Source organism: Eumetopias jubatus, unplaced genomic scaffold (genome assembly GCF_037043125.1).
Source record: "Eumetopias jubatus isolate StellerSeaLion01/CBP00866 unplaced genomic scaffold, mEumJub1_p1.0 scaffold_1, whole genome shotgun sequence".
In the NCBI taxonomy this organism is placed as follows: Eukaryota; Metazoa; Chordata; class Mammalia; order Carnivora; family Otariidae; genus Eumetopias; species Eumetopias jubatus.
In genome coordinates, this window is record NW_028274807.1 from 162,132,136 (window position 1) to 162,158,081 (window position 25,946).

The window sequence follows — 25,946 nt, forward strand, 5'->3', positions numbered from 1 at the left end:
TGTCTTCACTCCCAGCTTGCCCGACCCTTTATTAAGTACAGACAAGTATTGGACAGGACAGATAGGCAGACAGACAGACAAAAAGTGGTAGAGCCAGGACTCAGAAGTCCCACTTTTTCACCAACTTGCTGATAAGCCCAGGGCACCTCTCTTCTCTTAACTCTCTCTTAAAGCTTCACATTCCTTATCTGTAAGTGGGGAGACTAAGCTCCCTTTCCAGGCTGCTCAGAGGGTAAAATGGGGTCACATCTGGAAACACACGGAAAGGTGCCTGGCACGGGGTAGGTGCCATAATACTGTCCTGCTCCTTCTCCGCTCTCGGATCCCCACCTCAGAGGTTTGTCAGCATCACCAAGACCAAGTTGGAATAGAGACACTGTTAAACGATAAGCATTAGTAGGAAACTAAGTATGTGTGTTAGCAATATCAAAGTAGCCATTAGAAAAGGAGAGAGAGAAGGTGTAATTTTCAAAGCAGTAGAGGCAAAAAAAAGGGGGGGGAACAAAGACAATCTGATCAATTTAAAAATGAAACAATGAAATTGTGATGAATTAAAAACATAAACTAAGGTTCCAAACATCAACCACTGCAATAAATATTCATGTTTCCAACTCCCCTATTAAAAGGCAGAGGTTCTCATGATGCCCAGCTGCCTGTATTTACAGGAGGAAAAGCGAGGCAAGAGCTCCCTCCAGGTTGGAGCCCCTGCCCACCACCCCTCCCACCTCACCAGCGCTGATGTTCCAGACCACCAAGCCTCAGAGCTGGCCATTCGGCCCCTTGCCTGGTGGGTGGCTGGGGAGCACTGTGTGGTCAGTCCGGACGGGGCTGGCTGGTGGTTGCTGTCACCTTCTCTATCATTGCTTTTCTGTAAATCAGGGAGGATGCTCACTCCTCAGCTGCCCCACCTTCTACAAGCAGGTAACTGGCTATAGTTGTGAGCACACAACAAGGTACGATTGAAGCCCTTCCTGAGGTCTGGCACCCTCAGCTCCTGGAGCATACATGCACAGAGCATAGTATCTGGACTCAGGCCTGTGCCAAGTGCCCTGGGTCCACTGTCTGCTGGGCCTAAATGGAGGACTTCCATCTTCCCTTCAGATAAAGGAGCCCTCAGAATTAGATTGTTAGTGCTGTAGCTCGTCGGGGCCAACAATCCCTTATTACAAATGAAGAGGCCCAGAGAGGGAGAGTGACTTGTCTGAGGACACACAGCATGTTAATGGCAGCCCCACCATGTAACCCCAAATTTGGTCATTCAGATCTTGCATTTGTGAATTTGGCCATCACTGGAGATACCTAAATGCCCCCTTGGTTTTTCTCTTTGAATTACTTCTTCTTAACAAAATATCTTTGATTTAAAAGCTTTCTTACCAAAATATTTAGTCTGAAATAACACTGTATCACTTGCCATAATTAGAAGGTAATCCGTAAAATAAAAGAGAATGAAAAAAATGTTACTATCTGGATAGAAACTGTTGTCATTCTACCCTGTGAGTCGAGGCCTGTTCTTTCTAGATTAGCAAGTGCCAGAGAGGTGTTAAAGACCTATTAGCACATAGCTGAGCCCTTCTCCTTCATATAATCAGAAGGACTGAAGAAGAGAGACCTTTCCCTCCCTGTCATCCTATGTTGTTTGGTGCGCTTCTGTCCACATTTCAAACGACCTTGGGGACTTAGTCTCAGATGCGTTAGGGCCCCACTGGGCTTGTCCTAACCCTACCTCAGGTGTCTGCTTTTCAAATGTAAAATGGGATTGAGAATGTGTACTACTGAGGGATGTTGGAGGCCACACAATTAATTGAGGAAATATGTAAATCACCCAGCATGGTCTCTCCCTGAGAGGGACTCAGAGTTGCCCTCACAGCAATAACTCTGAGGGGTGTCCTGTTAACAACCCCCCATCCCATGGGAGGAACATGCAACTCTCCCCTTTTACAGATGGGGAGCCTGAGGCCCTGGGACAAGGCCTTCTCCCCTAGAGTCTGCAGCCAGGAGCCTCTCAGGGGCCCACGAATATGTTTGAGAAGGGGAGTGGGGAAGGGAGGAAAAAAACATACTGACGAACACGTCAAAATGAATAAATGTTTAATTAAATGTCCAGAGAACATAACATTAGTCAACTAGTCAATTGCACCTCAACTCAGCGCTGGTATAGTTATATATAAATTCTATTTAATGAGGCGTGTGGGTGCCTTTTAATATGTTTGATGTGACATGGTGTGGATATGCCAAACAGGACCTAGCAGAGATCTTAAAATAGCCCTGCCCACATGAAGGAAGGGGTTTGCCAAAGAGCCCACTTGCATTCGTTCATCTAATCATTCATTCAGTGAGCATGGAGTCTGTGAATGCAGCAGAGCCCACACGACAATCCCTGATCCTGCTGGAGGGTGGCTCAGAGTCACCTCCTCCGTCTGGCCCTCATCTCTTAGGATCCTATCTTGAACTTGATTCCTCCCTCCATCTCCCCCAGCGCAGGGCCCCTCTCCTGGACACATGAGGAAACTGAGGCTCAGAGAGAGCAGGGCATGCCTGAGGTCACAGAGAATCATCTAGTTGGTGGCAGAGCAGGGATTAGCACCCACGCCTCCCCGCTGTGCCTCTCCTGGAAGCAGGCAGGCCTGCATCCCCCAGGGAACCCTTTCCTGGATCCTCATAAATATGTACACGGCTGACCCTGTCCAGACTCCCCCTTCCGGAAGTCTGCAAGGAAGCCCATTACAGATTCATGTGGCACTGACTGCATTTCTAATTAAGAGAACACGGTTGTTCTAATTTTAACATCACTCCCGTACTACCTCCGAACGCCACCCCTCCCTGTCACTTCTATAAGGGATGTTTTCGCCTCCGAGGAGCATGTGCAGCCCTAGCTCTCTTGCCTGTTACTTGGGATGAATCATCTTCTGGAGGGCTCTTCGTAACGTGGGTAACTTGAATCACTTGTTCTGGGGTCCCCGACAGACGCTTCCTCCATTAAGTGAAGAACGCCCACCCAGTTAGCACCTGCACCAAGCTGGAGGCTGGAGGCCACGGCCCCTGTTAACCATGACCCTTGGAATAACATGCAGCCGCCTCCCCAGGCCTGCCAAGCCTCTGTTGCTGACTCATCTCCTCCAACTCTCTCTCCTGCACGCCCCACCCCTCCCCCCTGGCCTAGGATTGCCAGATGAAATACAGGGTGCCCAGTTAAACTGGAATTTCAAATGAAAGGCAAATGATTCTTTTTAGTTATAAGTATATCCTATGCCACGTTTGGGACATACTTGTAACTAAAAAATCATTTGCTGTTTATCTGAAATTCTCATTTCAGAAATTTCACCAGGTGTTCTATATTTTTATTTGCTAAATCTGGCAACCCTATTCCAGCCACATGGTCCCCTTGCTCTTCCACAATCACACGGCTAGCCTTCCCACGTCTGGGCCTTTGCATGTGCTGTTCCTTCAGTCTCGAACATTCTTCCTGTCCCCTCTTTGCTGGTTCCTTGATACTAAGATCTCAACTCAAATCTCACTGCTGCAGAAGTCCTCCCTGACAACGCCAGACTGAAGAAGCATCCCACCTGCTGCTATCTTCCTCTCTTCTACAATCTGGTTTTATGCTTCTTGCGGCACTGACCATGATCTCTGAGACGATCTTATGTGTTTGTGGTTTTTCCGTCTCCCTCCACTACAGTGTCAGCCCGTGAGAGAAATGAGTCTGCCTAGCAGGGGGCCGGGCACCTGTGCACATGCTGGACGCTGTTGAATATGTACAAGCCCCCCCGCCCCCTGCCGCCTTGCGAGAGAGCTTCCGTTTGGTCCACACCGTAGCTGCAGAAACCCAGTGGGGAGGTGAGTGACCTCTCCTTGGTCTCCAGCTGGCCCTGTGTAGGCCAGGGAGTCCACCCACTACTTTCTATTAATTAACTCATTTAATGTCAAATCAGCCCAAATGACAGAGGTACTGCTGCTGCTTCCATTTCCCAGCTGAGGAAACGGACACACAGAGAGGTTCAGTAACTTGCTCACAGTCACACCGCTCAAACCCAGGCCTTCTGGGTCCAGAGCCTGCACGTGGAAAACAATGGCCTGGTCCAGCCCCTCACTTCACTCACTTAAATGTTTACAGGAGACCGCAGAAGCCCTGCCCTAGCCACACAACCTCCACGCTCCCCTGATCTCAGCCATGCCCCTCCCTGCCACCATCACTGCCTACCCAGCACGTACGCAATTCCTTGTCCTGTCCCTGGTCGGCTTAGCAAGTGCTGTTCCCTCTTCTCGGGAACTCTTCTCTCTTTCTCTTGTCCACCAGGAGACCTTTAATTATTCCATCGAGATGCCTGAACAAGTGTCTCCTCTTCCAGGCAGCCCTCCCTGACTATCCCCTCCCCACACTAGGCCGGGGCCTCCTCCGAGCTTCCTCAGGACTCCTCCCACTCTGGCCCTGGCTTAAGCCTGGGCTCTCCCTGCACTGGACCATGAGCTCTGGAGGGGCAGGCGTGGGTTGGAGGCCTCTCAGGGCCCCGGTACCCAGGGCAGTCTGGGCTGAGGGGGTAACAGAAGTTCAGGATTGTGAGCACCGTCCCTCCCGTCAGCAGGGACCCTCAGCTGCTTTTGTCCTCAGCTGGACTTTGGCTCCCATCTCGGGCTGTTGGGGCCAACTGGAGTTGACTCCACTGATGTGACTGGAGCGGGAGTAGCCACAGAACTGGGGCGGCTGGTTGATGGAGGAGGGGCTTCTGGAAATTACATCTAGGTTGGAATTTGGGCTTAACAACTTTCCAGACCCCCCCCCACCCCAGAGGAAAGCACATGCTCACGTTTAGGAATTTATCCTAGGGAAATGATCAGACAAGTGCACAGAGCTGTGTGCACGAGGGTGTTCATTTCAGTGAACAGTCAAGCATTGGAAACATTTGTAACAGTAAAACACTAGAAGCAAGCTGAGTGCCCATCCCCAGGGTCGGGTTTAGTGACTTGTGCTGTACCCAAGCCAGGCAGCTGGCCTCCGCCCGCATCTGCTGTTCCTCTTGCAGCATTTTCCTCCTGCTCTCTATCTGCCATAATAGCCACATCCCTTTCCGCTTCGAGCCCTTCCACACGCTGTTCCTCCTGCCCGGATCGCTCTTCCCTCCTCTCCTTTCTTGGTTAACTACTACTCCCTCTTCAAATCCCAGCCCAGTCATCACTTCCTTTGGGGAGGGCCTCCCTGCCCAGGTCAAATCCCCCAATAACACGGGTCTTGCAGGAACCCGTTATATTTACAATGGCCCCTGGATTGGTATGATTCTTGGTTTATCTTTCCCCCCAATTGAACTGTAAGCTTCACAAAGGTAGGAACTGATCTGTTTTGTTTCCCAGTGTAAATCAGAGTCTAGCACAGTGCCTGGCACACAGCGGTTGCTCAGCGTTTGTTGAAAGGTTGTCCGCATTAATGAATGAATGACTAATGGATACAGACCCATACTTACTGACATGGCAAGATGCCTGTGATATATTTACATGCATGAAGAATGTAGGTTACAAAATCGCTACAGCTTGCTGACATTTCTCTAAGAAAAACGATTTCTCTGTATGCATATATGTAAAAGAAAAAAAATCTTGTAAGAAAGCACAGCAAATCGAAATGGAGTTAGCAATCAGCAGAGGGACTGAGGTGATGTTCCTTTTCTTCTTGCTTATCTATAGTTTCTGCTTCAGTTAGCTCAAATTATCCTGTAATTAGAAAAGTACATACAGGGCGCCTGGGTGGCTCAGTTGTTTAAGCTACTGCCTTCGGCTCAGGTCATGATCCTGGAGTCCCGGGATCGAGTCCCACATCAGGCTCCCTGCTCGGCAGGGAGTCTGCTTCTCCCTCTGACCCTCTTCCCTCTCATGCTCTCTGTCTCTCATTCTCTCTCTCTCACATAAATAAATAAAATCTTTAAAAAAAAAAAGAAAGAAAAGTACATACAAACCCCTGGGGGGGCTTGTTGAAATGCAAGTTCTGATCCACCAGGTCTGGGGCGGGACTCCCAGTGACGGCCATGCTGTCAATTGGAGGACTAGTCTCTCTCTTAGATGTCCTGAGGCAGGCAGGGAGAGCCAGCAGCTGCTTGTTGTTTCCTTCAGACCCTCACAGTGGTCACTGTCAGTTAAATCGGGCCAGGGTTGGGCGGGGAGCTGGCCCTCGAGCCCACCCAGACCTGCTTAGCTCTCCCTCTGCTGTTTAACCTCTCTATGGCCGTGGACCAGGCAGTCCTTCGAGGGCAGTGGATGTGCTCCCTGAAGACCTGGCTCAGTGGGCAAGCTGGGGCCGGGGCACTGGGGCTACTCCTTCCCTGGACCCTCAGCCCCTTGGAGCTGGGAGCACCTGATCAGAACTGAGGGGGACACTGAGGCCCAGAGAGAGAGAGGAGGGGACTGGCCAGATAGGACCAGAAGCAGAAGCCTAGGGGAGACTGGATGAAGGACAAAGGGGCAGAGCAAGACGATGGCGCATATTTTCCCCAGATTGACCAGTCATCCTGTCAGCTACCACTGAGGGGATTCCACCCTCACACCCATTTACCCCTAGGAGACCTCTTTTAGCTCAAACACATCAGGCTCCTGCTCAGGCACCATCCATGGCTCCCCATTGCCTATGGGAGAGGTTTTACAATGTTTTGTTGACTCTCATAGAATTTTCACAAAACTCCATCCCCCCCCAACCTTTATAAGTTGGCATCTATGATCTCTCACCCTATGTTTAAAGGTATACTTTTATTAATAGGAAAGAGAACGTATTCAACATTTTGCAGGATGAAATGCGATGAGGATTGACCATAATTAGAATACTTTATGATATGACTTGATAAAATAGATTCTAATTATCCAAATTAAATACCCTCCTCAGAACCTGAAATCATGTGAAATTTTATTGAATGGGTTTTATCCTTTTTGTAATTCAAAATGTGAGAAACCTCAAAAAGAGTCCAGGGAGATGGGAAAGAATCAATTTTGCTGACTTCTCTTTGGCTATCCTGACTTCAGAACATCTCCACCCAGGCCACGTGTCCCCAAAGTGTAGGGGGAGTATTACAAGACTGGGAGAAACAGGGTGTCGGTGTTTTGAATGCAGTGATCTCAGTCATCCCAAATCAGTACCTGCCATCATCCCCTGAGTCTGAGGGCTGAGAGCTTTTTATACCCAGCACAATATGCCACAGCTCCATTCCGAACAGGTGAGGATTCAAACTCAGGCTACTACCTGTTCCTTCCTACTGCTCATCACTTACTGTCCCTACCTGAGTTTCTGACCTTGCACTCAAACTGGTGCCTCTGCTGAGACGCCCATTGTTTCAGCTCAGGTTCGGACTTACCTCCTCCTAGGACTCTCCTCTGACCCACCAACCTGGCACAGTCCTTCTCCAAGGTTCTAGCACTTTCTATCCCATAGAAGGTGCTTGTCTGTTTCCCTCCCAGCCCCTCCATAAAGAAACCCCATCTGACTTTCTGACTTGCACACTCCTCCCCTTGCCCTCATTCCCGCTGGCTCCTTGGGAAGCTGCCAACACATAACTTGAGCTAATAAATCTTTGGAGAGTAAATACATGGGCAAGCAGGGCATTGATAAAGAGTGCCAACATCCCTTGGAGGTGATAACAGCAACTCAACTTTCCTGGCTTAGGGAACAGAATTATTGACTTGGAAGCCAACATGAATCTGCCTCCAGCCCTTGAGAATTGTTCTTTGATTTAGATCATGAGCTCACATTCTCCTCTTGCCCACTCATGGGAAATATCATGTCAGTGGTTCCTGAAAACAACAAAATGATTATATTTGCACATTTGAACACCCTGCACCCCACCCGCATGCGGTCCCCTGCCCACTGCATCTGGAACATGTGGGCCGTAGGAGCAAGGAGCCAGGGCTGCAGCCGTCGTCTGCTCCTTCTGCATTTTAAGATGCTTCAGCTCCAAACCTATAATTTTGAACAGGGGTAAAAAACCTTCTAGCATACACAGCATCTTTTAGCCACTCCCTCTGTCTCTTCCTCTCTCTGTGTCCATCCAGGGCAAGTTGCCAGAGAAAAGCTAATATCTTCACAGCTTTCATTATGGGTGAGCAAAAACCAGTCATTCTCCAGCTCTAAGATGAAGGGCTCCTCTATCGACCCCAGCTGACTGGCTGCAGCTGCTGGATTAAGTCCTGCCTGAGCGGAGTGGGAAAGAGTGCGCAGAGCGATTAGCAATGTCTGCCAGGGCCATGGGAAGGGAACGTGGAGATACACGCAGAGAATTGTACCCTTTATGAAATTCAGATTGAAAACTGGTTTCTTTGGCCCACACCAGTTGTTTTTTTCTATTCTTTAACCATGAATTTTATTACCACTATTTATAAAGTCGAAGGTTTTACCCCTTCCAACCCCAAAGTTGGATTTTAGGAATTTCTAGAAAACCCCACTGGCTTTTATCCCCACGGGGCAGCTGGAGCCAAGAGGGTGAGGTCATGCACTCCAGGTCACAGTCCCCACCACCAGCTCCTCAGGCATGTCATCTGCCTGGCCTGTCACACGCATGCTTATGAGCCCAGGCTTGATAACTGATTTGCTCGGTTGGCAGGTGGTGGAGGGGACTGCTGTGGAAAGGCTCCCAGAGGGTAGTGTCATGGCCCCCGAGAGAGCAAGGGTGGCTGTCTCAGACCACCCAGAGAGAGGAAGGAAGAAAAGTTCACATTTTCAAGCACCACATATCTGTACCCACCGTGCAGGGGGTTTTCTAGCTCATTAAGCCCACACAGCAAACCTCTGGAGGAAGTCATATTGTAATCACTGTTTTACAGACAGAGAAACTGAGGCTCAGAGAGATGGTGTGGCTTACCCAAGGTCAAGGTCACCTGGCTGGTAAGTTGCAGAGGCAGGAGTTCTACTCTGTGCCTGGGCCCCATCTGCCAGGCTCAGGGGCTGCTGCCTTTGCCTTACCCCTCCTCCGTGGGGCAGCGTCCTAAGGGAGGGAGTGCCGCTGCTCTGGGGTGATTATGCCTTACTGCAGTGAAGCAATGGGTCTTTCAGATTCCATTTTCCCGGTTCTTATAAATGGTCTTTATTTGCTTTCAGTAAATACTCCCCAGATGAAAGTGGTCACCTGATGAGGCTGCTAATGAAATCCTCCACAGAATTTCATTTGCTAATTACATACAACATAAAACTTAACAAAATAATAGACAATCACCGAACTCATGGTCTTGGGTTTTGGTTTCTTCCTTTTCTCACTCTTTAAGCACTGAGATTGCTCACTTCACTTGATGAAAAAATCGTGGATCTAAACCGGCTCCTCGAGAATTAATCATAGGGTAAAACGCTCGCGGGGATCTGTTCGTACACCCATGTGAGCTGTCTCAGCTGCAGTGGCCAGTACCATCAGGTGGGGACCTTGAATGTCAGGGGAGGGGGCTATGACACAGTGTGTTACTCAGGTGACCCTGGCCTCGTCCCTTCACGTCTCTGGGCCTCAGCTCTCCCATCTGTACAATGAGGGAATTGAACTAGACCAACAGAAGCAGAAGACCTCAGACAAAATATCAATATGTAAAGTATTGGTGTGTATCTTGAATACAGAGCTGCCACTGATCAAAACAAAAAAGACAACTGTGACAAATTTGCATCAATGACCTTGATTCTTCTCCCCTCCTTTCACACCCTACGTTGTGTGGCTTTGTTAAGTCCTCCCAGCAAAGGGAGAATCTATACCCCAAGCCCTGCTTCTAGATTCAGACACATGACTTGTTTAGTCCAATAGGTTCAAGGGCAGAGATAGCATGCCAGTCCCAGCCTAGCGCTCAAGAAGCTGGATGGTGTTCCCACTTGCTCTCTTCTATCTAGGTTGTCACCATGAGAGGGACATGTCTCACCCATCCTGTGGGTCCTGAGAGGAGGATGAGAGACACACAGAACAGAGCCACTTCCAGCTGAGCCCAGCCTAGATTACTTGACCCCTGGACTCATGAGAATTAATTTAAGATACTGAGATTGGGGGAAGGGGGTGAGTTTGTTACGAAGCAATAGCTAACTGATACATTGAATACAAAACTGGGCATATGAATAGGTATTTTATAGTATTTCTTTTTTTTTAAGATTTTATTTATTTATTTATTTATTTATTTATTTATTTATTTATTTAAGAGAGAGAGAGAGAGAGAGCACGAGTGGGGGTAGGGGCAGAGGGAGAGGGAGAGGCAGAGAATCCTAAGTAGACTCCGTGCTGAGCATGGAGCCTCACATGGGGCTCCATCCCACGACCCATGAGATCATGACCAGAGCTGAAACCAAGAGTCAGATGCTTAACTGATGGAGCCGCCCAGGCACCCCAGTATTTCTCTTCTGGAGTGACAAATAAGTTTAAAAAAAGTCAACATTTGGGTGGAGGACAGACAATACACAGAGAAAAATATAAATGACCAATAAACAAACAAAAAAGTTCACCTTCAGTAGTAATCCAAGAACTTGAATTAAACTTATAACAGTCAACTTCACCCTCCAAACCAGCAAAAATAAATATACATGAATGACAGTGTGGTGTGCTGACAGGGATGGGGGGGAACAGAATTGTCCAGCTCTTGTGTCCAGCTGGTGGGTGTGGGAATCATGCAATGCTTTGGAAATCAATTTAGCACCATCGAGGCAAACTTATAATGGACATACCCTTTGCCTCAGCAGCTCCATGCCTTGATATCCCCACCTGCTGAGAAGCTCCAGCCCCCGGGCCCACAGAGTCATGAACAGGAACATTTGCTGGAGCACTGTTCAGTACAGCAAAACTCAGAAATAAGCTTGCTGTCCAGCAAGTGGGGAATGAAGAATAAGTTGAATAGTAGCTATACAACAGAATAATACATGACATCTGAGGGAAAAAACAAGAGCTGAGTCAGACAAAGTGTGGCCACAGTCACACAAAGTCATAGAAATACACACAAAAACAGGAATATTTTATTTACAGATGCTTATTCTTAACAATAAAAGTTGCTTTGGAAGGGTATGCTGCAAATTTATGAAGGTAGCTAGCTACCTCTGAGAAGGGAGGCAAGGAAGAGAAGACAGAGGGGTAAATGAGATGCAAGTCATATTTGCAGTTTTTTGTTTGTTTAACCACCACCACCACCTCAGCCTGGGAGTGCATGCTCCCGGTGGCGCACACCAAGTGGAAGGCACAGGAGGCTGTCTTATCACGCTTTGTACTTTTCTATATTCAGTTATTTTTCTTTATGAAAAAAATAAAATGACCCATGGGACAGCCCGAAGTAGAGCTGCTTGGAAGGGGGGATGCAGGCCCTGGCTCCCTGCCCACACAGCCTTCCCCTGCAGGGGCGGGGGTCCCCCCACCGCCTGCTCCAGATGGGCAGAGGCAAGAACCGGGGTGGAACAGCAAACCTGATGCCAGTCTGCGTGGATCTGAATTCTGGTTCTGCTGCTTGCCAGTTGAGGGACACCAGAAGAGTGGCTTAAACTTGCGTGCCTCAGTTTCCCCATCTGTGAAGAGCTGAGGTGATGACAAAGTGAACTAGAGATGGGAAAGGGCTTGGCATGTGCCTGGTTGGGGGAGGGTTGCAATAAATGTCGGCAGCTTTGCTTGCTTGGGTGGCCCCAGACCTCTTCTAAAAGCCACACTGGCCATAGGGAGCCATGGCTGGCTGTGGGAGGAGGTAGCTACCTGCCAGGCTGTCTTTGCTTGGCCCTGGTCTAGGTGGCATGGAGGTGGCTGGAGAGGCTGGGACAGCCTCCCCAGCCACCTTGGGCCTTTGGGGTGTAAGGGACTTAAGAATTTCAGCTGCTACCTTCCTTTCTCGGCCTGGCTCCTCTCCCCACTGACCTGACGCTCAGGGTGTTCCAGAAAGCTAGAGCCCGTGATGGAGGAAAGCCCACAAGTCACTTAGTCCTTCATGGGGCTCATTCTTGTATTCATTCAACAAACCATCCCAAACATATCCTTCCCTGTGTGGTCCCACCTCCACGGTTTTCCTTTGGGTGTAGGACCCACACCAATGGAGCAAGGAATCCTTCAGAGCCATGTTTCCATGAATGTGTGGCTGATGGCATCCCCACCCAGGATGGAGGAAATAGGAGCTCAGGGAGAGGAAGACCCTGCACCAGATGGTGTTTCTGTGCCTTTCGTCCTTGGAGGCTCCTGCCTGAGTGCTTGGCCCCATGCCCTTCCACCCATTTGCCAGGGCCACCCAGAAAACCCTGTCCCAGCAGGATGGATCCACCCAGGGTCCAGCTATGTCAGTCAGACTCTCTGACAAGTGGCAGGAAGCTAGCCTTCAATGGTTCAGCCAGAGGGGAATCCGTATCACGCGTTGTATCAATCACCTACTGCCACAATAATGCTGCCATGGGTCTGCAGGTCAGTGGATCCAGGATGGGCAGATTCATTTCAGGTCCCTTTTAGGTGTCTTTCCTCCTCCCTGGACCAGCAGTTACCTGAACTTCCTTATTATTATGTCAAAGGCAGAAGCACAAGAAGGGTGAGTGGACACTGGAGGCCTCTTTAAGCCCAGGCTCTGAACTGACATGCTGTCACTTCCACCACATTCTACCATGTCAAGTCATAGGACCATGGCCAACTTCCATGGGGAGGGAATATACGCAACCTCTAAGGGGTGTGTTTGCAAAGAGGGAGAAGGCTGGGATGATAATGCACCTGCTTCCCGCTGGTAGCCACTCAGGGCGGTGGGCAGGCAAATGTTAGAATGGCCACTTTATACAATAGGGAACTGCTGTGGTCCAGAAAGGTAAAATGATTGCTCTCTAGCCCCAGCAGGCAGGTCTACGCTCCTGGCCACCTGATCTCTAAGCTTCACACACTCCCCACTAGCCCAGACCTTTGCCATTCATCCTGGATGCCCCAGGTCCTGGGCTTTCTCCTAGCCAGTCCATCCAACCTTGAGATGTAACATTTCCAGAGCGCCCAAGATACACACACACACACACACACACACACACACACACACACACACACACACGGAGAAGCAGATACAGAGAGTTAATTTTTTCCAAACTTAGGAATTCTGGAGGAAAAAAAAATCTATATGCAATACTGTATTTTTAGCGCTAAATGGTGCTAAAAGCATTTTTTGGCACCCTTTAGAGAGTGAAAGTTGCATGGTTTGGGAGCAGAAAGCTGAACATGCTGGGTGTTCTCTGGTTTTGTCAATGCACTCACTTCTGGCAAGGTCGGCCTTCTTCTGGCAGTACGTGTGTTTGCTGTCTTTGTGAGTACTTTAAAATGGTGGTCACCTCTGAGCATAAGAAGGCCCAGGCCTCCTGCCTGCGTGTCTGGCCATCTCTCTATGGTATCTGAGATGGGTAAAGGGAAGAAAATACCATATCCAAGGGGAAACCAACTGAGCAGATGCAGAGACCTTTCTATTTTGATCTGAAAGAAGTTGAGGGGGTTGACATGCTGACACCCAGTCAACCCTGAAGGATCACCATACGTGGGTGTGATCATCCCATTGTCCTCACTAGCCATGAGAACCAACCCCAGCTACAGACAGGGAGGGAGCTGTCTGCTGAGGAGCCTTCCAGGGAAGACGCCTTTAGTCCTTAGAAGGAGACAGGGAGAGCTTGTCTCTCTGCTTCTCTTCTTCTTGTGGATGCTGCCATGTCTGGTTGTGATGTGATGCCTGGATCTTGGCAGCCATCTTGTGTCGGTGAGGAGGCCTCCCTGAAAGCAATACTGACGCTTAAATTGAGTGCTGCATGCCAGGCAGGCCCTGTGCTGAACATAGGTTGAATGCTTTCTAGGTTTTTCCGTGTGCCGGGTCCCGGGACCGTGGTAGACCCAGCCTCAAGGAGGTCCCAGCTGGGAAGGGGTAGTGGGGTCAGACAATGGCAACACAGCATAGGGAATGACAGCAGAGGTCCAGTGGACGGGGGGAGCACCCTCCCTCCTGCTCACTTGCTGTCTATCGCACCATTCTGCAAACAAATGCTCTGTCTCCATCTGGACTCCTTACGGGCCCCGTACCAGTTTTCCCCAACAACAGTGACAGGAGCACATGTGGACACTGCACCTCCCATCTATCAGCTTATCTTGTCCTCATAGGAGCCTCGTGAGGACAGTGTCCTCCTCATTTCCCAATCAGGGAAACCAGGCCCAGGGCACCGATGGTGCTTTTAGCTTTTTAGCTTATGCACTTAGCTTCTCAGTGTGGGCAGGCCATGACATGGGCTTACAAATCCTAAAGTTGGCCCTTGTCCCCCAAGCACTTCTGTGCCCAGTCACCCCCATTGCCTGGGGCCCTCAGTGCCAGATCTGCCCCACAGAGCCATCCGCAAGGAGCTGGGGCCTCCCCACACCCCAGCCATCCCTTCTGAGAGTCAGACCAGCCATTTCCTCCGGGAGAGAGGGCACTCCTCTTCACCAACCCACTGCCCAAGGAAGAAAGCCTCACACATGGCATCTTGCTGATTTTTACAGTAACTCTGAAGGCACTGCTGTGCCCACTTCGCAGAGGAGAAAACTGAAGCCCAGAGTGGGGAAGAGACCAGAGCAAGAACACACAGGCAGGAGAAGGTGGGTGTAGGACCCACCCCAGCCCTGGCTGGTATCAAAGCCCCAGGGCCTGGGGGGGCAGCTTCTACCTGAGGAGAAAGAGCAGAGGTGAAGGGGCAGAACCTGTCTGGGAAACTGCAGTTTGCTGGATGTGTACCAAGGGGTGGCAGCCACCCCAGGGGCAGGCTGGGCTGTCGCAGCATGTAAGCACGAGGGGGTGACGGTCAGATCTGTGAGCAGCCGGGGGCGGGAATGGGGCAACTGAGATGAGGAGATGCTGGGGCAGGGAGGCCGGTGGGGAGACTGGGACCTCATGCTGGGGGTTAGGGGGCCCTGGGCCAAGAAAAGGGCAGATTCATGAGAGACTGGCCAGATGTAGGGTATGGGCAAGGAGGGCCCGAGGAGGGGACCTGAGTCGTGCAGGTGCAAGTGTGTCCATGGTGGCGGGGGCAGAGCTCTGGCCAGGCGGTGGCTAGATGTGGGGTATGGCTTGCAGGAGGGGGCACAGAGCTCGGCCGCCAGGCTTGCTTTCGGGCGCTGCCATTGAATCCATTGGGATGAGGTTTGGCCGCGGCAGAAGACCCACTTGACCTTGAAGCTCCTGGGAGTGTCCTTCTCTCCTGTCAAGGGAGGCCGTCCTGGGTCCGCGCACAGGCTCCACAGACAACGGCCTAGCCGTTCTGGTGGCCCCTACCCGTTCTGCCCAGCCAGGGGAGGGACAACGTGGCGTGGGGGGGGCACCACCTCCCGTTAGTCCGTTTCACAAGCTGCACGGGACACCATTGCTCACATTCTGTCCCCATAATGTAGTTGCATTATTGGTTTCCAGCTGCCAAAAGGGCTGGAAGACCTAGAGTGTATTGTGGCCACTCTCCACCCAGCTCCGAGTCAGTGGTCTGGGTCCTAAGGATGAAGGCGGGTGATGTAGGGGACAGGCGGCCTCGACCAGAGGCAGCTCCGGGCAGCCTGCCACCTTGGGCAGCCAATTGGTCTCTCTAGGCATCTGCTCCACTCCTGCACCCACGACACAGGACAGCAGAACCTGCCTCGGGCCCTCGGGGTGAGCCCGTGAGTACTTTGTGAAAGCAGAAGGCTAGGCCCGGCGGGGGGTCATGGAGGGACGGCAGGGGACCACCCCTGAGGGGAGCAAGCACTGGGACAGAGGGGGAGGGGCTGGGGCCCAGTAAGCAGGGGGATGGTGATCCCAGGGAGGTCAGCTTCTGAGGAAAGTGGGGGTGGAAGCCAGTGGGGCAGGAGGGCAGGAAGGGCAGGAGGAAGGAACAGCGAGGGAAGGAGGGGGGGGCCGTGGTGGTACCCGGTGACATGTGGGCAGCGCTGCCATGTCCTCAGGGCTGGCAGCCATGGGAAGACAGCACGGGAGGGAGTCCTTGGTGGCCAGTCAGAGAAGGGGAGTGTGGCACAGAGGGGCAGCAGAACAGACCTGCTCCCCAGGCAGGATGCCTGCAATTCTGGCAATGAGCACGCCCCTCTTACGAAATTAGAGAGCTTTATTAAATAAACCAAGTAGAAACGCGCCTATTTACATCCAAGTTGTCAGTTTGAGCTCAAGTAATATGCAAGGCACAATTCTTCCTGTCTCCAGGTTTACAAAAATAAATCACATGGTCCAGCCCTAGAGGCCTGAAGTGGATTCACACTTGTGGCTCAGAGTCAAGCGGACGACTCCCCACACACAGTGGCCACGCATACCTGGCCCTGCGGGGCGTCCCAGTTCATCCTGAGAGTGGCACGGCTCTCGGCCTAGGGCAGAGGGGGCCGCGTTCTGGGGCCTCCGATGCTGAATGAACAAGGGTCTGGGAAGGAGGAGGGCCTTTTCCTCATCATCTTCTCCTTCCCAGCCCTCTCCTGGAGGGCAGGCCCACCGCCCTCGCTGGCCAGGTCGGGCTCCGGGGCCTGCCAGGGAGGGATGCCATGGGGAGACTGGTGCCCGCACCGGGCGGGCCAGAGGCTCAGGTGTGCTGAGATGCAAAAGGAGGAACAGATAACACGGGGTCTTTGTGCTTGGGTGGAACACAGTGGCTTCTCCAGGAGAACACACAGAAGAACAGAGCCCGGTCTCTGGCTCAAGGTCATCTTCCTAACTACGATTCCATAGAGAGGCCGGGAGAGGGAGAAGGAACCAGACCCCACAGGACATCCCAATGGTGCTGTGGCCATGTCCAGGAGACGTTCCCATGCTTAGTCACAGTGGCCCACAGAGGGGCAGAAAGCAGCCCGGCTCCCGGCTCCCGTGGCACGTGAGCGTTCCCCGCCCCCCCCGGGGGAGGCTGAGCCAGCACGGGGTCCCCGCCGCTGCGTTCCTGAGGCTTCTGTGCAGTCATGGGGCCCGCACCTGACACTCATGTCTGTTCCCTCCCCTCATCTCCTAGCAGGAGCCAGACTAGGGGTAAAGTTTTCACGTGAGGGGAACACCCCACAAAAATGAAGTGATTAAAAAGTCCTTTCCCTGAGGCCACCGCAGTCACATCCCCTCCTAGGAAATGGAGCTTCTGCCTGCTCAAAGTCTTAAGAAGAGAGTGGTTCTAGAGACTGGAGAGAAAGAAAAGCATGATTACATGTTGTCCAGAAACCCCAGACAACCAGGCACGAAGGAATGAACCAGTGTCTTCGCAAAGGCTAAGAACAAAACCAAACCAAAGCCAACTGGAATTCCTGCGTGTAAGCAGCATCTAGCAGGCACAGCCTGAACTACAGAACAGAGCAGGCAGCGAGGAGGGCCTGGCGCTGTCCCCACCGTGGGGGCGCAGGGCCGGCCCACTGGCTAGTGGGAGGTGTATGCAGGGCTCCACAGCCCCGAGTGCGGGCTGGCTCTACGGCTGGGAGGCAGTGCGTTGAAAGGCGTCGGCGACGAGGCAGCGAAATCTAGAGTGGAGAGAGAAGAAGTGAGTGACAGAGCAGATGGGAGAGCTCGGCCTTCCTCAGGGATTCCTCAGTGCCCACGTCAGAACAGCTCCCGATAGAAGAAGTGTCAGCCACCCGCCCCCACCACACCCCCAGGCAGCCCTGGGCCGGCGGTCTGATGTCACCCAAGGAACAGGTGATGGCCGGACACGCAGAGAGGCCTGGAGCGTAAGCCCTGACCCCCCACAGCAGACCTGTGGGAGAGAGCAAGGAGTGGGTCTCAGGACCACATGGAAGCATCCATGAGTCCGCAGGGCATGCACGGAGGACAGCCTGTCCATCTGGGCAGGAACTGCTCCTTGGGCAGAGGAAGCTGCAGGAACAAAGACTCCAATGTGAGCGAAAGAGTCTGGAGTGTTCAAGAGATAATGCCAAATTCCACAGTGGCTCCAACACACAGAGGGAGGGGTGTATTGGGAGATGGGATTAGAAAAGGTGAATGCCCACTGCCAGGGTGGCTGGGGAACGTTTGTGGAAGGCTATGGTTCTAGGGGTCCAGGATGCATGCGGGATCTTGTCACCCAGGAAAATGCATCTATGCACAAAACCGTTCTCTTCCAAAAAATTCAGATTCTTTGAAGCCTGGCCATGCCCCCTTAGGCTCCGTAGACGACTGTTCAGGGGAGAGAACCCTCCAATGGAACACAGAAGACATAAGGGTTGCCATGCACCCTCATGGTCAGGCACTGCCCTTCTCACAGGGAGAAGTGTCCCCTGGAGCCGTACAGGGTCACCAGGACCTCAGGGTCACCAGAGACAACCGGACTATGAAGAGGAATGGCCCTCGTGATTGCTCTTCCTCTGGGGGATCCGTCATCAGGACTGTCCAGAACCCTTACCTCTGAGTCAGCCAGCCCAACCCAGCTTAGAGCCCTTGGTGGCAGCCCCGGCAGGGCGGAGACAGTCCCAGTGAGCACACCGCCATAGACAACTCCCTGCCCCCAGCCTGCTGCCCTGCACCGTCCTGCCTGGGGAGAGCTCTCCTCGCCCAGGAGCGGCATACGTTTCCCCTCACCAGCTCCCCAGTCTGCCTTCTGGGCCTCACACCTCAGCTGCCACTCTTGCCCAGGGCCAGAGCTTCTGAGACTTGGGGTTCAGGGCCCACTTCCTCCCTCAGGACCCCTCCCTCTTAGCCCCAGCCCTGCCTGGCTGCATCTGTCGGGGGGCTACTCACAGTGGGGGCTGTGGCGAGGGCTGGCTTGTGGGGAGAGGGCCGGAGGTGTGGTGAGCTCCCGGGGCGTGCAGACCGTGTGGTAGGCTGCAAGAGCACATGGCTGGTTAGAGTTGGGGTGGGGGGTGGGGAGCAACCCAGGGCACACAATGTGGCCCACCTCACCTATGATCATGACAGCAGTCCCAGCCAGCAGGGCAAAAAGTGTGAAGAACATGACTTGGTAGGAGTCCAGGAAGTGCTGGAAGAGGCTGGCTCCGTCTGCGATCGATGGAAAGACAAGTCACCAAAGCAACACACGGAGTTGCCTTGTGTCTTTGTGGGTGGCCAGAGGGTGAGGTGGCCCGCCCGAGGCCTGGGGCGGCGTCTGGTCCTGTGGTCCTATTCCATCCTGGGCCACTTGAACCAACCTAGTTCCACCCGAGGTCCCTGAGACCCCGCTTCCTTGGAAATGGGCTCAGTTTCGGTACCCATTCCAAGGAAGAACAGACATGTCCGGGGGAGTCAGAGGGTGGGGGCTGCCCAGGAGGCAGCCAATTTGCCCGGAAAGGCAAGGCAGTGTTGAAAACGTCAAGCCGTGAGCAGCATTGCTCATGACAATGGAAGTCAGGGTTGGGCTAAGGCACTGGACAGCGATACTGCTGCTCTCAGAACTGAGGCCCAAGCACCAAGGGAGCCCAGTATCAGCTGCTCCAAAGCCACCCCTCCTCTGGGGCCCCGCCTCGGGGTGGCCCAGACTGTGGCTTCCTCTTCCATCTCCCCCTACCTCATCCTGCACCCCTCCCCCCCCACCACTGGGCTGTCCTGTATCAGAACACATCCCTGCTTGGCAGGAAGGAGGTGGTGGCCTTTTCAAGTGCCCTTGACATTGGTCCCACCCCTTCAGTGTGCTCTCAGCCAGACCTGACCAGACCACTTCCCTGCTCTCCAGAAAAAGCCTGAGCCCTCGGCCTGGCATTTAAGGCTCCTCACGGCCCAGCCCTTCATCCTGCACATCACCCCAGGGTCCTTCTGACTGCCTCGCCCTCCCCCTGGTCACTCCTCCTTCCAGACCTGGTATAAGCAGCCCCTTTGAACTGCACCCTCCAGCTGGCAGAGGTAAAATTACCCCCTCTGTGTGCCTCCCACTTCTTAAGCCCCATCTTTACAATCATTCCTTTCTTACTGTGTTTATAATCCATGCCCTGAGGTGGCGGGCTCCTCAGGCCTCTGCCCAGCCCAGGGGCTGGCACACAGCAGGTGCTAATAATGACTACAGAATCAATGAATCATCCATTACTGAGCACCTACTGTATGTTAGGTAGGCCCTGTTCCAAGCGCTGTCCCCACATACAGCACTTTAGCTTCTAGTTGGGGAAGACCAGTGGCAATCGTAGTTAATTGTATTAATTATTCTATAAGCTGACAGTTGAGAATAGTGCTATGGAAGAAAGAAAAGGGTTTGAGTGGAAGTAAGGTTCAAAGTTTCCTACTATATGAGCAGAGAAAGTTTGAGGGAAGGTTGGTTTGATGGAGGGGGCGGTGTGGGCCAAGGGGCTATCTGGGGGACAGGCATCCCAGGCAGAGGGAACAGTGAATGCCAAGGACTTAGCTGGGGGCTGCACATGTCCCCCAAACAGGAAGGAGGCCATCATGGCTGGAGGAAGGTGCTCAAGGGGGAGACAAGCATAAATGGGTTGGGAAGGCAGATTATGCTGGGCCTTTCAAGACACTGGAGAGACTTGGGCTTTATCTCCCTTGGGAAGTGGGAGCTATAGCAGAGTGTTTGAGCAGAGGAGGGGCATGATCTAGTCACATTTCAACAGGATCCCTCTGGCTGCCGTGTTGAGAACAGACGGGGAAGCAAAGTGCGTGTGGCTGCTTGAATGAGTGATATTCGCTTTGCGGGATGTTCTGCATTTCTGAGTCGTCCAGTTCTCGACGCCCCCAGGTTCCCACAAACAGCCAAGACTACCCAGCCCAGCCCTCCTCACCCAGGCCCATCCCAGCTGTGCCCCATCCCGTGACTCACGAGGACCAGGCCCTCGGCGATCCATCACAAAGGCCACGGTGACCGGAATGGTGATGGCTTGGTTAGTAATGGGGCTGGAGAAGGTCAGGGCGGTGGACAGAGGCCCCTGGCTGCCGGCCGTGGGATCCGAGACGCCAACTGTGTAGGTGATGAAGCTGGGGAGCCCCAAAGACTTCTCCTTCTCAAAGGCCAGCACGGCTGGGGACCCTGATTTCACCTGGGAGAGACATTAGGGCTGGAGAGGAGCACCCCCCCCCAACTTCTGCCTGACATGTTGTGCTTCCCTCCTGGGCCCGAAGGCCAGGGGTGGAGACCCCGCCCCAGGCCCCCTTCCTAGGCAGGTGATGATGCCTGGGTACTTCTGACAGCGTGAAATCTGCAAAGTCAGGAAAGGAGCACAGTGTCTATACTTGGAGTGTTTTTAAGAAAGGACAAATCAATATCACTGAATTCTAATCAAGTGCTCTTTAAAAAAATGCTAAACTAACATGAACTATCATCAAACGCCAACTTTCCAAGGGAACAGCCTGGAGCTCTGTTTATGGCCGATCGCCAGCAGCTCAACCCCAGGGCCTGGCAGACCCTCTGTCACCAGCAATGAATTCATCCCTGTCTCACTCCAAGAATGTTCAGCCATATTCACTGCAGCAAGACAAGGGATGATGAAGCAAACAGTGGAGCCAAAAACCCCTTCACCACATCACCCCAGATCTTCTCCCAGCTTGCTGGGCAGCAGGACCCAGGACACCATTCACCCAGCATTCAGCAGATGGGGAAACCGAGGCCCGGAGTCAGGGACTTGTCCCCAGTTGTGCAGGTGTCAGTGATAGGTCAGGGATTAGGGCTTTTTCCTACTGCCCCATGTCAGCGTGCATTCCTGCACTGACTTCATTCATTGAACAGACGAAATGTTCATTGAGCACATACTACGTGCTAGGGAAGCCCTGTGCTAAGTAACTGGCCTCGCATACTTAACTCCTGGTTGGGGAAGACTTGCAGAAGTCACAGTAATTAATACAATTATACAGTCTCATAGACAACATTAGTGCTGTGGGAAGGAAGAAGAGGGTAAGGCGTATTTACATTTTTTTTTTTAATTTTTCATTTTAAAGAGAGGTGGTCCAGGCCTCCATGTTCCACCTGGGCCTCCCTGCCTCCTGGTCCTCTCCAAGGCCCCCGGCTCGGGCACGGACGCCACTCACCTCCAGGTTTTCGAGAATCTCCATGGCACCAAAGACCTTGACCTCCGAGCTGGTGTAGTGGTTGCTCAACAGGATTTCAGCCTGGTCAGTGTACAGCCCTGGGCTGAAGGGCACCTCGGCGCCCACGTGCTCTCCGGGGACGTGGCTGCCCGGGATGGAGGCGGTGACCAGCAGTACCGTCTTCTTCATGCTGAGATGCTTCAGCTGTTTGTCTGTCAGCCTGTGCATTGTGACCGAGCAGAGGTACCGGCCTGTGGAGACGAGGATATTCCACATAGTTCCCTCTCCTGCCCATGCCTGGATGCTACACTTTCTCCTGGCAACTCCTCATCCTTCAGAGCCCAGGTGAGGCATCACCTCCTCTGGGACCCTCTAAGGACATCCCTCTTTGGTACCCCCGGTCCAGCCTGGACACCCTTTCTGTGACCAGCACTCTTGCTCGCTCCTTTCTCAGAATGCTCTGGTTCACCAGATCTGCAGCGCCCTGACATTCCATGGGGTAGGAAGGCGTGGGCCAGCTCCACATCTCAGGGCCCAGCCGTCCTGGCTCAGAGAGACGGTGAGTAAATGATCAACAGATACCTTGCCCCAAGGCTGGGCTACAGGCCAGTTGGGCCTGACTCCCAGTACGGTCTATGGCCCCAGATACAGCAGAAAGTTCTGGAACGGCATGGATTGGGACTATTTTGATCCCTGTTGGATCCTCCATGCCTGCCCTGGGTAGACAAATGAGTTAAATGGACACTGCCAAGCGGGACCCTGGAGAGCCCCCCAGTCTGGAACCAGGGTGCCTGTGCTGGAGTCCCTTCCTTGCCCATGCCAGCCAGGCATCCCTCGGTGAGTCGGCTAGTTTCCCTCAATAAAGTGGGAATAATATCGCAACCCTCATGGGGCCACATTCACGAATAAATAGGGCACGGGACCCCCAGGTGCCTGCTCCGTGTCAAGCCCTGCGCTTGGGCCCCACACACGACGTGTCCTGAGGATGTACCTCCTGTGTCTTAGGCAGCGGCCTGGGTGCTGACCCGAGCCATGGGGCGCGGCAGGTTGGGCTTAGGACCTGGTGTGCTGATGCTAACTCCTCCTAATTAAGACTGGGCAGCATGTTCTTGGAAGGAACTGAAAAGTGGGCCAAACGCTCATCAACAGTCATTATCATAATGACATTGGCATCTACCATCGAGACTTGGTAACAGGAGTGTGTGCCAGGCACTACGCTAAGCAGGTCGCAGGAACTATCCTACCGAACCCCTGAAGTGCCCCAGGAGGGCATTCCTCTCCTCAGGCTGTGTTGGTGACACTCCGCATCACCTGGCCCGCATGCTGGGGGCCCGGGCAGTTGCTCCAACCCCAGGGCACCAGCCTTTGGCTCCACGGGCCGTGGAACGGTGATGCTTGGACACACTGCGTGGGCCCAGGACACTTCCAGCCCTGGCTTGTTTGCACCACTCGGCCCTGACATGCGGGCAGGCAAGGCACCATCCTGCCCAGGTCACAGAGCCTCAACACCCACTGGCTTTGGGCCTTGAAGCCAGCTTTTCCAACTCAGAAGTGTCCTTCCTGCTGCATGGACGGGGGGCTGCAGAGAACGGCCACCACCCAGCACAGGCCTGCCAACCCCTCCTGGTGGCCAGAAGGGGCCAGTGGCCAGAGGGGTTGCATCAGTCCCTGGAGCTCCCAACAGACAAGGTCCCTCTGTGCAGAGGGACGGTGAGCTAAACACACCCAAAGGAGCCAGTTTTCCCACTGGGACCCTCGTGAACTCACCCAGAGTTGCATCAAATCCTGGCTCTGCTGTGAAAACATCGCGGGCTGGGAAATCAAAGACGTCTTGCTTGAATTGGAGCTGGCAGCTAATGAGGGATTCTGGGTGCAGAGTCTCCATGATTTCCCTCTGGACAGGGGAGCACTCACCTGGAGATGGGAAGGGGGTGAGAAGGGTGTGGGCCAGGCCCACCCGGGCCTCTGCACCTGCCCGCGGAGCCCGAAAATGAAGCGAGAGCAGGCCGCACACAGGCTGGCAGGGTTGCAAAATGATGCACACAGGGTGCCCCAGGGCTGCCCCAAGCTTCACGATGCTGCCAGTTTACAAAAGCTGAGGACAATTCTAGGGAGGAGGAGGGTCATTCTGAATCGTGGGCAGTTTTGGATCCGAATTTGAGCATTTGTGCTACAGCCTGCATCCAGCAGCCCGGCAGATGGGTTGGCCCACTAATGCACGTCGTCTGTTCCTGTCAGCAGGGGAAAATGGGCAATTTATTTCTGGACATCAGGAGGCAACAGTTCCCCACTAATACACTAAGTATCATTTTGGCAACTGCACGGTGCTATCCCCGTGCACTGAGGTAGGAAAACAGAGGTTACTGGATGCAGTAAAGCTGCCTCATCAATCAGAACGAGAACAGCTGTATTTAATTCTACCAGTTAAGTGGTTAAAAAAAAACCAATCCCAAAACAGCCCGTATTGATGTATTTATTTCTGACAGCTGCTGTCCAGGGCTGTCATGGGCAGGGGACAGGGTCAAATGTTCTATGCATGACTTGGAAGAGGTAATTACAGAAATCAAAATCAGCAGTGAAGCCTGCTAAGTCATTACTTTCTGGGATTAGTGGGGGTGAAGTGTGGCTTTCTTTACTCGGTGCCCTAGGGCTGAAGTGGCATTTCCAGCTCGGACATAGGCCATTTCTGGGTGCCGGGCCCTTTTAGGAAGATCTCTTTTCATGGTCTCAGCTTGTGGAGGACTCGGATTTCTAAAAAGCTGGAAGGAATGGGCCAGCAGGGGTTTAAATGCTCTCTCTGGCTTTGGCGTGAGTTTGAGTGGGAAAAGCAGACAAAACTGCAGCAGAGCCCCTGAGCCCAGTTCCCCCCTTCCCCCAGACCAAGCAAGCCCCTCACTCTCTACCTCTCAGGTTAGAGCTTCTGTCTCCCACGGTGACAGTCACCTTGGTGGCCTCCTGGAAGTTGGTCTGGCCTGGGCGGACGGAATGGGCCACGATCCTTTGAGGGACACCAATCACTATCTGGGGAGGGAGCCGAGGCAGCTACACTGAGCACCGATCACATGTGGGCTCCGTGCCGGGCATTTTCCTGACCTCACCCTGCTGCCTGTTTATGGGGCATGGCCCATTGCACAGGGGACAAAACTGAGGCTCAACATCTGGAAGACTTGCCCAGAGGTGGTGGAGCTGGGGTTAGACCCCGGGCCGGTCAGACTCTGCAGCCTTGCCCTCTCCCACTGAACAGGCTGCTTTTCCTGAACAGCAGAGCACGAGCTGAACGGCAGGCCTGAATTCATTCAATGGTTTGGGGTGGGCTGCAGAGTTTGGCTCCTGTAGCAGTTGCAATCACTTCTCTGTTCATCAGTTTGGTTAATTAGTCTTTAAGCAAAGAGTGAAGGCGCTGTTTTACTTTACTGTCATTTATTCAAAATAAATCACCCTAAAATGCAACTCACACAGCCTGAGTAGGGAAGGCTCCCCCAGACTCAGGTCTTCCCAGATTTTTCCCTGCCCATCCCCTTTGCTCATCCTGCACTGGCCACACCCAAACCCCCAGCTGTGCACCTTTCTTAAGCTTCCACCCTCCCCTGCAGAGCCTGGCCCCATCAGAGCCGGACCCCTTGCAGGCCCAGCTCGTGGCACCCCCTCTAGCTGGAACTCTGTCTACCCACCTCTGGGCAGGCACTCAGCACTTCCTGCTTCCCAGGAACATGACCTCCCTAAGAGCCAGGATGGGGTCTCACTCCTCCCCAAAGCCCACGCAGCTCCCAGGGCCATGGCTGACGCAGAAGCGTAGGCAGGCCCACAGGCTGGCCCCATCGTGTCCAGACTCACTGGGAGGCACCTGCACCCTAGCCCTAGTTCTTCACATCTTCTTCTGGACTCCTTCTGACCACCATGCTACCGTCTTCTTCCCCCTTCCTCTTCCTCCTCCTTCATACCTTGCAGAGGGGGCCCAAGGCCTTGCTCCTCTCCCCTCCTGCTCTGGTATGTTCTGCATGTTCCCGTCCATTCTCAGGTCTTCCAGAACCATTTCTGTCCTTAGACCCCCACCCCATCTCCAGCTTTCTGCCCCGGAGCTCCAGAAACACCTGCTGCCTCACCATCAGCCCCACATGGAGGAGCTGCAACCACCTCAAGCTGGC

At 53.1% G+C, this 25,946-nt stretch overlaps 1 protein-coding gene across 2 annotated transcripts in view; it reads right to left on the reverse strand.

Annotated features, from left to right (window-relative positions):
* Positions 1-15,985: 15,985 nt before the first annotated feature.
* The window catches only part of NUP210 (nucleoporin 210), a 106,258-nt gene continuing 96,297 nt past the window's right edge, over positions 15,986-25,946 (reverse strand). The window contains exons 34-40 of one of the 2 annotated variants that reach the window (XM_028101643.2): positions 24,705-24,822; positions 23,569-23,715; positions 21,802-22,052; positions 20,600-20,816; positions 18,754-18,849; positions 18,592-18,675; positions 15,986-17,378 (exon numbers count right to left, since the gene is read on the reverse strand). In XM_028101643.2, the coding sequence (XP_027957444.1) occupies positions 17,278-17,378; positions 18,592-18,675; positions 18,754-18,849; positions 20,600-20,816; positions 21,802-22,052; positions 23,569-23,715; positions 24,705-24,822 (1,014 nt within the window). In that variant the 3' untranslated portion in view covers positions 15,986-17,277. Of the gene's footprint in view, positions 17,379-18,591; positions 18,676-18,753; positions 18,850-20,599; positions 20,817-21,801; positions 22,053-23,568; positions 23,716-23,737; positions 24,033-24,704; positions 24,823-25,946 lie in introns of those variants that run through there. The other variant, XM_088027107.1, reaches the window with a different exon arrangement.